Below are 12,708 nucleotides of genomic sequence, written 5' to 3' on the forward strand. Positions count from 1 at the left end.
ATAGCATATCTAATTTCCTGAAAATTATGGTATGGAATGTCAAGTAGATTAATCGTTTAAACAAAATCATCTAAAAATACTAAGCAAGCTCTGCAATGTGTTCTAATTATATCGTTTTATATAGAGTTATATAAAACAAACTATATATGATATATTGTATTATGCTACATTTTACATGTGATATAGAATCATTTTATATAAAAAAAGAATGCACAAATCATTAATATAAATAAAAGCAATTTCTTGTGTTCATAATTTCATTATATTGATAATGAAATTTTCACATTTTCTCACATTAATTTATAGTGAAAGATATAAATATCTCTATTTAATACGTTACTCGCCATATAAATATAAATGTAAGCCTATTTGTGAGAAAATTAAGATTAAAAGTTATAACGCTCTTATTTATTTTTAATAAGAAAAACGAATTAATTATTTTTATTATTTTTTAAGAAGAAAATGAATAATGAGAATATTATATAAAGCATTAAATATTATGTATGTGATATACAATACGTTAAATTTATTTTTTTAGCGTTTAGCCTGCTGTGCGTGAAAAAATTCTTCGGCAGCGCGACAATGCTGGAGGCGCCGCCAGGAAGTCGCGAGGATCTCGTAGAGGCGGCAAGAACTCCATGTACACCTACTGGTAAGTGACACAGGCGCTTTATCATAAAGTTCGAAGGGAGTTTCGGGAGCTGGCGAAATTTATTAGTCTGCGTAAACACGCTCGGTTATATATGGTTCTACGAGTATCAAAATAAATGGCCACAGCTTGATGGCATTGTACGTTGTTGATAGTTGTCTTGATTACATGGAAACAAAAGCGAATGAAATCTGGTAAATTAATAACTCTACCAAGAATATCTATGAAACAGGGAAACTATATTATCAACTTGTATTATTGAATGAATGAACTTATACAGATAATTATAAACGTAAACAATAATAAGAAAATTATGATAAAAGCCTGAATTATTTTCTTATTAGCTTAACTAAATCTAAAAATTATATCGCATTAGAAGAAATATTATAAATAGTTTTGCATACATTCGGGTATACATTTGAATAGCAAAAGTCATTTTATACGAGATGCTGATGTCAGAAATTTTCCAGTAATCTCGATAATCCTACAAACTTCTTATCATGTTTATTCTCTATTCACGTCTATCCCTCAAACTTTATCATTGCACCGCGACGGCTATCACTCACTCCTAAAAGGCGACGTTACAAATTACCCTTGATCAGCGTATAACGAATTACCTTCTCGTTTTATCAGATTGCACTCCGCTGCCTTTGCTCTCGACGATCGCAATAAATTAGTTTCTTCTCTTACCTCTACCAGGTAATTACAATCTTGCCTGATAATATCATTAGAAAATTACCACCGAGAAACATTTCGTTAGGATCGCTCCTCGATGCATCGTCCTTTGTGCTAGCGTCGTAAAAGCATCCCCTTGCGCAAGGGATGCAAGCCGTCGTCTCTCTTTCTCCCTTGAACCGGTACCCGACACTGCCGGTAATTGACACCGTTTTCACGGCTAAACCGCTTTCCAATTTTCCTCTTATTTTCACGATGTAATAACTTACCGAGCCCTAAGTTTAGTTATGGGATGGGTCAAGGGGGTAACAGTGCTGTTGGCGGCGGCTACTAACCGGTGTTTAAACGTATATATAGAGGCATCTTCTTTAGAAGCCGCCGCTGAGATAAGCTCTCATTGGCGACCGAAGCGTAATCACTATGGCTTCCTGAAATAGCGTCAACTCTTCACGCCACCAACGCCGAGAGTCCTTGTCGGAGGAGCTTCGATCACTCGTCAATTGTAGAATAGTTTTTGCGAAAATTACTGTTGGCGTGTTGTGGTGAACTTAACTTCATATAAAATTGTGATAGATAAAAGATAAAAGATTATAGTCGAATTGCAAAAATTGTAAGATTTTTAGATTAATTAATTTTAATTAATCTACATTTTTAAATTAATAAACCCGTTATTCTTTTAACTTAATAATTTATGTTAATATTATTAAAAAGTTAGATTGGATTGAGTTTCGTAAAAAATGATATATTTCGTGCAGTTAGTAATAGCGAAATATAGACTCGCATCGCTCCAAACGATCGATTTTCTTCTCGTCGCAGTTTCCATTTTTCCAGTATCGAGACATCATAAATCTTATAAAAAAGTACTCTCGCGAGTGCTCTTTTACGAACGAATGACGTGTGATGATGATCGAGATGCAGATCGAAAAAATTGGCCCCACTACGGGATAAAAGCTTCTGAGAGTCTCGTGGGACGCAACCCTCAATGTGTGCGTGTGTGTCGCGTGTTCCTGACATAGAATTTCCATCTTTGCTCCATAAATCAAAATGTCGTTGATTTCGTAGCGGCCGCCTGTCCTCCTCTAATTTCTATTGCAAGTCACCGTCTGCCGACTTTGTGGAAAAAGTAAATAATAGTCGACCTTAAAAATGCCGGCATGTTTTAAAAAACTTTCGAGTGGCTCCCCTCGTCTTCATTCTTTCTTCCTTTCTACTTTCGCATTTTCTGCTCCCTTTCGTAGCTACGTAGTTGCTTCCTTGTGCGCGAGGCAACCTAGAAACTTTGGTAATTACGCGGAATTAAGCTTCTTAAAATTTATAACGCGATCGGCTTGACACATTGGCAATATAAGAGGCAAAACGGACGATTTAGTGAAAGATGTAAAGTAATGAATTGTTACTCTTTGTTTACTTCGAACACAAATAATTTATAAAACATGTATATTGTACGAATAAGAGAATTTGATAAAAATTATAAGATAAAAATTATTATTCGTATATCAATGTTTTATGAATATATTAATATTTTAAGTTATATATGTGTATATAAATATATAAAGCATGCACACGAACAAAAAGCAAATACGATTAAAACGTATTATGTTTTCGCCAGTAATTAATTAATTATGCTTTCAATAATAGCTCGTTTGAAAATCTGAGATGCGGTTATTTTTATTCTGATCCTTATCGATTCTCTATAATATATTATTGGTAAAAGAAAATATATATAATACAGATTACATATTTATTTTCCGATAATGTATTATTATTGTTTCAATAGTTTCTTTTCGGCGCAGTCCATAATAATTTATATAATAATATATCACAAAATAATGCGCGTTTCTCTCGTGAATTTCATATCGGATGAAGTTATAATGCGGAAACAGTTTGCGACGAGCGAGTTCAGTGCGCACTGAAATTAATAATAACGCGCATGAGAGTATCCCACGCGCCTCTGTTGTATTAATTAATATGAAATTCTAGATCGGCAACTGTCACGTCGAGAGCGCGGAGCCGCTTTTCTTGTATAATTAATAATAATCTACGAAGCTACCGTAAATGCTTCGTTATGAACTTGAATATAAACGCAGTCCGCGTAGAATGCAAAATGTCGCTAACGAGATTAAAAGATAGAAGTTTAGGCAGAACTTATTAAAATATGAAAAGAACACTTGGCATACGCCGAATATATTAATTACTTTACGTGAATTAATGCTATTTTCTGCTTCTGCATATTTGAAAGATTCAAATTAGGAAATTTAGGAAATATTAAATCAATTATGATTGAATTAATATTATAACGATATTTAAATTTTATATATTCTAAAAAAGGCAGCAAGCGTCGAAATTTATGAAAATTTAAATAATTTATAAATGAATTGATTATCTATAAAATGATTAATAGCTATATAAGGAAAACTTTGGGAGATTGTTTAAATTATAAAACCTTTGATTTAGAATCTTAAAATTAAAATTCGACTTTAATCTTAAAATCTAATTTTATGACATTGTGAAGGCAACACGAATTAATACACAAAAATCACACGAGAGTTTGTGATTTGTGCAAATAAAAATACATAATACACATAATACGCAATTCAAACAAATGCATTATTATATTTTTAATGTATCATATATTTATTCATATTTATTCGCGCGGACAATGTAACCGATAATGCATTTCGAATATAATTTATCAACGATAATTAATAATTATCGGATTATATATCACGGATCATGGCTATGATTATTATCGATATTTTTTCTTTCTCAATATCATCAAGACTTCGATATCAGCTCATAACGAACGACTCGATCTAATTAAACTTGCTCGACGAGGGAAACGCGATTTGTAGCGCAAATGTTTGCAAATAAAAGCAATCTGTCTTTACTTGATATTCAAGAGCTAATCGAAAATAGTCTCACTAATAATAAGTACCTATTGTGTCTATTCCTCTTTCCTTTATATCTGTATCAATAATTATTACTTTCAATAATTACTAGGAATCAAAACAGGAATAATTTTAGCGATTTGTGATTTAATGACAAACGGTAATAATCTTTATGCTTATTCTTTATATACAACACGGTAATCAGCGCAAACTATATTACTTTTCTTCATTTTTATCATCTATATGTATATAACATCGCAAATTAAAACAAAAAAAATTTATTTAATAAAGAAATAATACACACATAATATATCATTATATCCATTTTCCTTTTATTTCATTTAATAACAAAGCGATTTATCTATGATAAATTTTCTGTGCAAAAAGAATTTATTACACCCATGAAATTATTTATTAATAGTAGAAGGATAATAGCAGTAGGAATATTGATAGTTAGCGGAAACATTACTCGATGGTAAAGTCAGTTATAAAGCAAACTATGAAAAGTTATATGTAGCTGTTATGAGAAGTAGCAACGGACCGTTATGAATCAGACTGAAAACCGTAATTTGTTAGTAGTACAACACTATATATCTAATAGATATAGTAACGAGCAATTAAATGTTAAACAGTGTTGTCTTGGGGAATTTTTTATAATAGTAACAGTAACAGTAACAGTATTATGGATATTTGATAATGTAATGAAAATGTAATTTCGATAAAGAAAGCATCAAGCTAATTTAATTGATATTAATGGTACAAATTAACAAATGTCATTACTTTTGTATCGTTCTTTTTCTACAAATCTTTTATTTGTGTTTTTTGATTTAATATCTGATAAATCCTATAATTATATATTTATTTGATATTTTTTAATAATTTACGTTTGAGAAATGTATAATGTTGTCGGCAATTTTTGACAAGCAAACAGACGGGAAAACTATTAGAAAATTTCACGTGTTTTTGCGCGTATACATTCTTCCCCAAGATAAACTTTCACAATATATCCGATAAACACCGAGTTCCTGTTTATCTCGCGCGATGCTATCAGGCAGCGATGGAGGGACGACGCTACGTGTGAGTTGACTTACTAAGGGTCAATAGGACGCGTCACGAATTGTGACGTTTAATATCCGAGTCAAGGGACGAGATCAGGCGAGTGTCTCAAGCGGTATATAGCCGAACTCGGTTTAAGAGCAAATACATCGAAGTCCACTCGGCTAACATTGAATAATTCATAAAGTTCGACCGACGCCGGCAGTGCTATACCAATAGCCATTGAACTGTTCATCACGGGCTATTGATTGGGGTGCTTTCTGTTCTCTCTCTCTCTCTCTCTTTCTCTCTCTGTGTTTCTATCATCAACGCGTCACAGAGACGAATACACTTTGCAAAATAATAATACTTAGACGGATCGAGTTTTTATTTAAAGCTGTTCTTATTTAGTGTAGTAAAAGTTCATTTACGTTAATTTTTAAAAGTCTTATTTATATGATACAAATTGCCTTTCTCATATTAATCTTGTTCTATTAATATTTAAAAAATTGATTAGACCATAAAATATTACAAAGAGAGGGAGAAAGAGAAAATGGGTAGTATTATGTTATATATTATATAATACATATGTTGTCAAGTTAAATTAAAAAATGTACGTAATGGAAAAGCTTATAAAAGATGTGCAAGTGAAAAGTTAAATATATATGCAGATAATGTTGAAAATACTAGAAATTGTATGCAAAAGTTTAACAAAGTAATATTCTTTCCCGCAAGTAAAATTTATTCCAACGAAAAATCTTGTGAAGAACCTTGAAGCGAAACAAGTTTCAAAATCCTCATGAAACTATTAATTGTTAATAGCGAGTTTTCTAAGATGTTAGTACGACGAGAACAAAAGGCTAATTGGATTATACAGACACATAATACGTGACACACATACACATGATACATACAATGCATATTTCTTTTAAGTCTTTATTAAAACTTCTGCATATTATTCTATGCACATTATTCTATTTATTATTCTATTTGTTATTATACGCATATTAAAAAAGATCTTTGTAACATAATGACTTAACAAAGAATTAATTATTCGCATTACAATTATACTTATTTAACGAAAAGATATCTATGTAATTATCTATGTAAATTTTTACAATAAACGTTTAAACCGTTTTTAGGAAAATAGTAGTGACAGAAATAAAGATAATAAAATAAATTACATACATTCGGTGCTTACCAATAAATATTCTGAACGGCTTTACGAATCGCTGTGTGCGCTGCACAGCTTAAGTGAACACAAAAAGGGGCCTGTAACAGGTCGCGAACAATGACTATTTATCAACTCCCTCTCGTGTTTCTGCAAAGTACACCGATTGGCAAAAACTGTATCTCGATATAATAAAGTTTGCCATCGCACGAATATTCGTTCACTGTAACGTCTATGCAACATTGCTATAAATGACACAATCTATCTCTCTAAATCTGGATTCAAAGGATGTATGAAAAGATTGAAATTTTATCTCTCTCAGAAATTTTATTATACATATAGTATGTAGCTTGTGCGTTGTAGAGATAATTTATTTTTCTGTTTTTATACAAATAAAAAGTATAGACATATTTCCTGTATATATCATACTCTTTTAATGTTCTAATTTTTAATGATGTCTTTCGAAGATGACGATATTTCTCGACGTTTTTGCAATATTCATTTCTTGTGATTTTACAGCGTAATCTCAGATATCTGCATTAATGCATTCCATCAAAACTACACTTTTTGTTTGAACTTTTGACTTTAACGCAATTTGGACTTGTCAGTTTAATTTGACCTCCAACTTATCGCATTGTCGCATGCAATATCATAATTCATAACGTTACGCGACTCGTATTCTGACAAACGTAGATGGATGACCAGATTCTGCAGCTACCTAGATCATACGGATATATAGATGTACATGGAAACCAGAACCCTCATCTGGTGGTACTTTAGCAACTCCTCTTACATTACTTACTATTATCTATCGGGCTATCTATCTGTTACACATTAATCTCAAATGTCTATTCTATCTTCCGCGATATACCGTAGATATAATGATTCTCAATCTAAAACTAATTGTCTCAAATATTAAAACATTTTTGATACATGAATAACATCAATTTTTTAATTTTTTATATGGAGATAAATTTCATCGCGAGAGAGAGGAAAAAAGCAAATATATTTTATTAATACGCGCAGAATTATTTGCAACATTTATATCCCTATAAAAATTTCGTCGTATTGCATTTGGGATTATTCAGTTAATAATTCATTTGAACGTGTACGGTGAATGCGTAATGAATATTACGTGACGAAATACGATATGAGAGGATTACGCATTTTTAGCAATATATGTGATCACCCATATAATATGTTAATAAAATAATTCAAAGCATTATATGTTATTCGCGCGATAATTTGTTTCGATGAAATAAAAAATCTAATTTATAAATTATGAAATATTTCCTTTTTCCTCGTGATATGTATGATAGCGCGTTAATAATTATGACGAACATAAAGCTATAAGTTATTCAATGGGATGTAGCATCCGACGTGCCTGATATTGATTTGATCCCTGACACGACGTGATCTTGCAGCATAGAATTTGCATGTGGAATTACAAGGATGCGTTGCTCTGTCGCAGTAGCGTATAACAAACCCATATTTACTGTTTGATTGTACGGAAATTGCATCGAACGTTAGCGTACGTGTAGTTGACAAGCATGATTCCCTGGACTTCGTGGAACTTCGATCCTACGATCAGTCTACACAATACAAAATGTACCTGATTCTCTGCACAAAATGAAGCGAGTTTGATCTTTATTTTTAACTTTAATAATTGAATTGAAAGGATTATTTTAAAGAATATTATCGTTATATATTTCCTTTAATATATATAATAGTTTGTAAAGATATTAGATTTTTTAACAGACAATACATCTTTTTATGTGAATAAAAATTAATAATTCTGTATAATTAATTTTTGTTACAAACTCAATTATAACTTTTACAGTTTATTTCTCTCGTTAATCTTATAAATGTGCAATGATTAAAGCATTGAATTATCGAGTATCGAAGTAATTATTTGTCGCGGACACATAAATCACGATGGTACGACTAATATTATTGCCATTAGCAAAATGCAATCGTAATTACAATCGGATTTGCCATTTCACTGTATTTATAGCGTCAATTATGACATTTTGCAAATCAGCAAAATAGTAAAGTTAACGATCGAATGGAATATTACCGCGATATCTTCTGCTCATAATTATATATACATATATATATATATATATATATATATATATATATATATATATAATTAAAATTTTTATTATTATATATGTTATTAAAATTTTTCAAAGTGGATTTATATCATTAAAAATAATCTATTTTATATTCCTGTATACGTATTAGAAAATGCTTTATATATATATATATATATATATATAATATATATATATATATATATATATATATATATATATATATATATATATATATATATATATATATATATATGTATGTATATATCTTTCTTTCTTTTATTTTGAAGAGTGCTTTAAATCTTGTGACGACCAGTAATCATAAATCATATTTTTCATATTATATCGCGATTGTTGGAATACGTTCGCATACATTTTAGCCAGGTGCTCACAAGGGAGTATAAAAATAATAGCGATAAATTCACGACGAATGACGTTCGCGGTCGGATAGGTTGGCATGGAAAAGTAATTAGCAATAAATTCTCACGACCTGATGTATAGCCTACTTCGATTTCTTTATGCTTCATCGGATAACACCCCCAGATGAGGGAGAAGTACATAACTCTTTAAAGTAGAGCTATTTGAAGATTTTACGAGAAGAAATAAAAATCAAAGAATTTTTTTTATTTTATTTTAGTCTAGAATTTCCATTTATTTACCTTTTCTTTATTTCACGAGCGAGATTATTCGCAATATATTTTCTCGGAGTTGATCTATCTTTTTCTCTTTTTTATCTATTTTTTTATTTGAAAAAATCGAGAAGTGACAATAGGAATCCCGAGCATACGAATTCAACAATCTCTCTCTCTCTCTCTCTCTCTCTCTCTCTCTCTCTCTTTATAGCGGATTTTTTTTTTAAATAACTTGATAGAAGGGGTCAATTTTCGATTTCTGTTGCACGAACGACTCGTTCTATTTTTTTACGGACATGCTATACCGTATCAAATGCACAAGTGTTTCGTTGCAATTCACTATATTCCCCGAGCGCGGCTCTCGTGCGTTAAAAATTGATCAAAGCCAAGTGTTTCAAATATAGAACGTATTTGTCTCGTGTAAAAACGGGAGCACACGCGTGACGGAACATGCGGAGAATTGGTTTCGGTCGTTCTGCATCCATCGTCCATCATGTAATACAAGGAGATTTGTCAGGGTTGGTTCGATGTTGCGCTCAAGTTACTTGTGATGCATTCACGATACATCGTTACAGACTGCAGCTGTATATTATAGACTTTGCGATCGTTCGCAGTATCCTTTCCGGAGACAAATGATTGACTTTCAGGATAAAAATCTAGTTTCATCCTCTCGTGGTACATAAATCTTCGACGTTTCTTCGCCAAACAGCGCGCAACCATTAGCTTGAGATAAAATTTTTGCGAGATATTTAAAATGCAATAATTTACATTGCTCGGGCAGTTTTTAGCGTATTATTACATAAATGGCAACATAAATGGCGCAAGGAAAATAAGGCCATAACCGGCAACCATAACAGTTACAGCCGATTACGATCCTCACCCAAAGAATATGAGAGGCGGGGAGACATATATCAGTAGCGCGAAACAATTTCGATATTTGCGGTATGCAACGGCGATGCGGTTTATGGGTGCAATTCGGCGCACCGCCGTATGTACCGCAGCTTTGTATTTCCGTCTCTTTTGCTGTTTCTCCTCATTTGAACAGACGGTATAATGTCGTACATTCCAGTCAAGCGATATATCGCGAAACACAAAGAAAATAATAAATAATCAATAATTGTTATCGTAAAACATTTGTATTATTAATTTACCATAAATTTATTCTAAACGATCTCTTTAAGGAGATTATATTATGATGTATAGCCGCATGGATCTATAGAATAAATATCAATGTTGACTGTGATATATCGTCCGTCCGAAACGACGGTATCGCGAGGGTTGAAATTTTTCGGCAGCGACACTTTGCGTAATCGGTTTTCGGTCAATCAGTTTCGATCGAAGTTTCCGGACAAGAGAGAATAGACAAGTCGGAAACAATCTATCTCTCTATTGTTCTATTTCGATCTCTTTATCGTTGAATATATACGCAATGTAACGTTTATCGCGCGTTCTATTCGTGCGATTGAACATCCTCGTCGTGAAACTGAATTTCAAGTCGATCGCCGGCGTCGATTTATGATTGTGCTTATTCACGCTTTTCAATTCATGTGTTAATCGCGCTCTTTGTCGCGCGGAATACATTATGTTATTATTACATGTCATCGTGCTTTCCGTCGTGGTCGGATAGATTGGTTTTAAATTAAGAATCATTAGTCCTGCAAATACATTAAATAGCAACGAATTTCTACATTTTGTGCATATATTAGAGATATTTATTATTATATTATATATTCTCTATCTTCAGTTCTTTTTGAGGAAAAAATGTTAAATAAAATTGAAGGTTCTATTTTCTGTATAGATGTGTGTATGTTGGTATTTGTATATCTTCGCTTTTCGTACTGAAGGCGACGTAAAGTGTCGCAGCAAATTCTGTTAGCTCAGGGCGTTCGATGGCCTCAAAATGACCTCTCGCGGACGTCCTTTTAGTGATGCAATGCGCCCTCGCAAATTGAAATTCTCGTCAAATCGTGGAGCGATGTAAAGTGCCGCATATCCTTTGGAAGATAGCGAAGACAGTGATCGCGGTGTTCCATCGGAAATCGACCATTAGACAAGCGTCACTGGATAGCTTTGTGATTCGATTGATTCTCGTCTGGCGATACGAGCGATAGCGTAATGTAATAGATGAGGTCGAAGGTCGAGATCTTTCGTATTCGAAATGAATTGCTATCAAGGTCCGAAGTGTGTTCATCGATGAAATATCACGCAATAATTTTGAAATATTGCCTCTCTCGTCACATTCAATATCATTCATCATAAATTGTCGATAGAACATGTATAATACCCATATAATACATGAACACAACTGTGGGAGTATTCAACAATATTTTTTTCAAATGCCATTTATAAAGTTTGATAACGATTCTTCCGAAAAATGCGTCTAATTGTAAGTAATCACAGAGTCGTGGAAGGAGAAAAGACCTTTAATGGTCAGACAAAAATTATTCGCCATTATTTCGATTAATTGATCGATTAATAAAACTTATTACTTATTATTTTTAAAAAATACGAATAATTAATTTAATAATGATAATAGAATAATAAGTAATTTTAATTGTAAGATAATAGCACAATGCTTTACAAATATGTATGTACATAGCAAATATCAAATAATACGCACGTTTTTAGTACCGTTCACTTACCGTTATTTAGTATGCTGTAACCGCAAACAGGAAATCATTAATATCGTAAATTTGCTGATCGAATCCGTATGTGTATTCACAGATCAGTGAGTTTTGTACCAACGGATTAATTCTCTGGCGGTGCAATCGATCTCTGTCTAGCTATTAAATTTTTCGTAAACGTATTATAACAGCCGCGATGTTTTTGCCTTTGCTCCATTATTTTCATTTCACCCGATAATAATTTTTTCTACCGAAGCAGCGAACGTCAATGCGGAAAACTCGTTAGCTCTTCGACGGTTATTACGTCAGCGTTATTTACAATGGATGTTACGATTGTGGTAAATTACATTTATACAAGCCTTTTTTTTTTAAGAGAAATTTTTTTGTCTGAAAATCATATTCATGATTATTAAAAATATAATTGATAATTATTAATTGTTGAATTATACTTAGAAAATTAAATAATATGTATATAGAAAAATTACGTATTAAATTTCTTGTTTTTATAAAATTACACGTAACTACTGATTGACCGATACGTGACTTATATTATTTATCTAAGTCTGATAAAAATGTTGGTTGTTTATTTAAAAACAGATACTCTCCAATTTCAGAAAACAAATAAAGCTACAAAATGCTCACAAAACAAAACATATAGAGCATAATGCATAATTTATAATGCAGCACAGCGCAATACAAGCACCATAATATCAAGAAAGTTTTAAGTACATAAATATTGAATCAAGTTCGACACAATGTTCGTCGTGAAATGATGTCGGAGCGACTGGCGAAGTCCTAGAGGAAATTCAAGCGGTTACGACCGTAAGGAGAGGATAGGCAAAGGGTGGGATTTGAGGATGTGTTCTCTCATTCCGACCGTATTAGGGGATTTCTCTTCCCTGTACTGCGTTGCATCCAGCGTAAATTAGAATGTTGCG

General features: G+C 32.2%; 1 protein-coding gene across 1 annotated transcript in view; it reads left to right on the top strand.

Moving 5' to 3' along the window:
* Nucleotides 1-12,708, top strand: part of LOC145971245 (uncharacterized) — a 97,752-nt gene that overhangs the window by 71,437 nt on the left and 13,607 nt on the right. Inside the window, exon 3 of the mRNA XM_083098718.1 lies at nt 539-652. Within this exon, the coding sequence (XP_082954844.1) occupies nt 539-652 (114 nt within the window). The remainder of the gene's footprint in view (nt 1-538; nt 653-12,708) is intronic.

Source organism: Camponotus vicinus, unplaced genomic scaffold (genome assembly GCF_025532165.1).
Source record: "Camponotus vicinus isolate PSW18456_S1 unplaced genomic scaffold, iyCamVici1.0 SCAF_4, whole genome shotgun sequence".
Lineage (NCBI taxonomy): Eukaryota > Metazoa > Arthropoda > Insecta > Hymenoptera > Formicidae > Camponotus > Camponotus vicinus.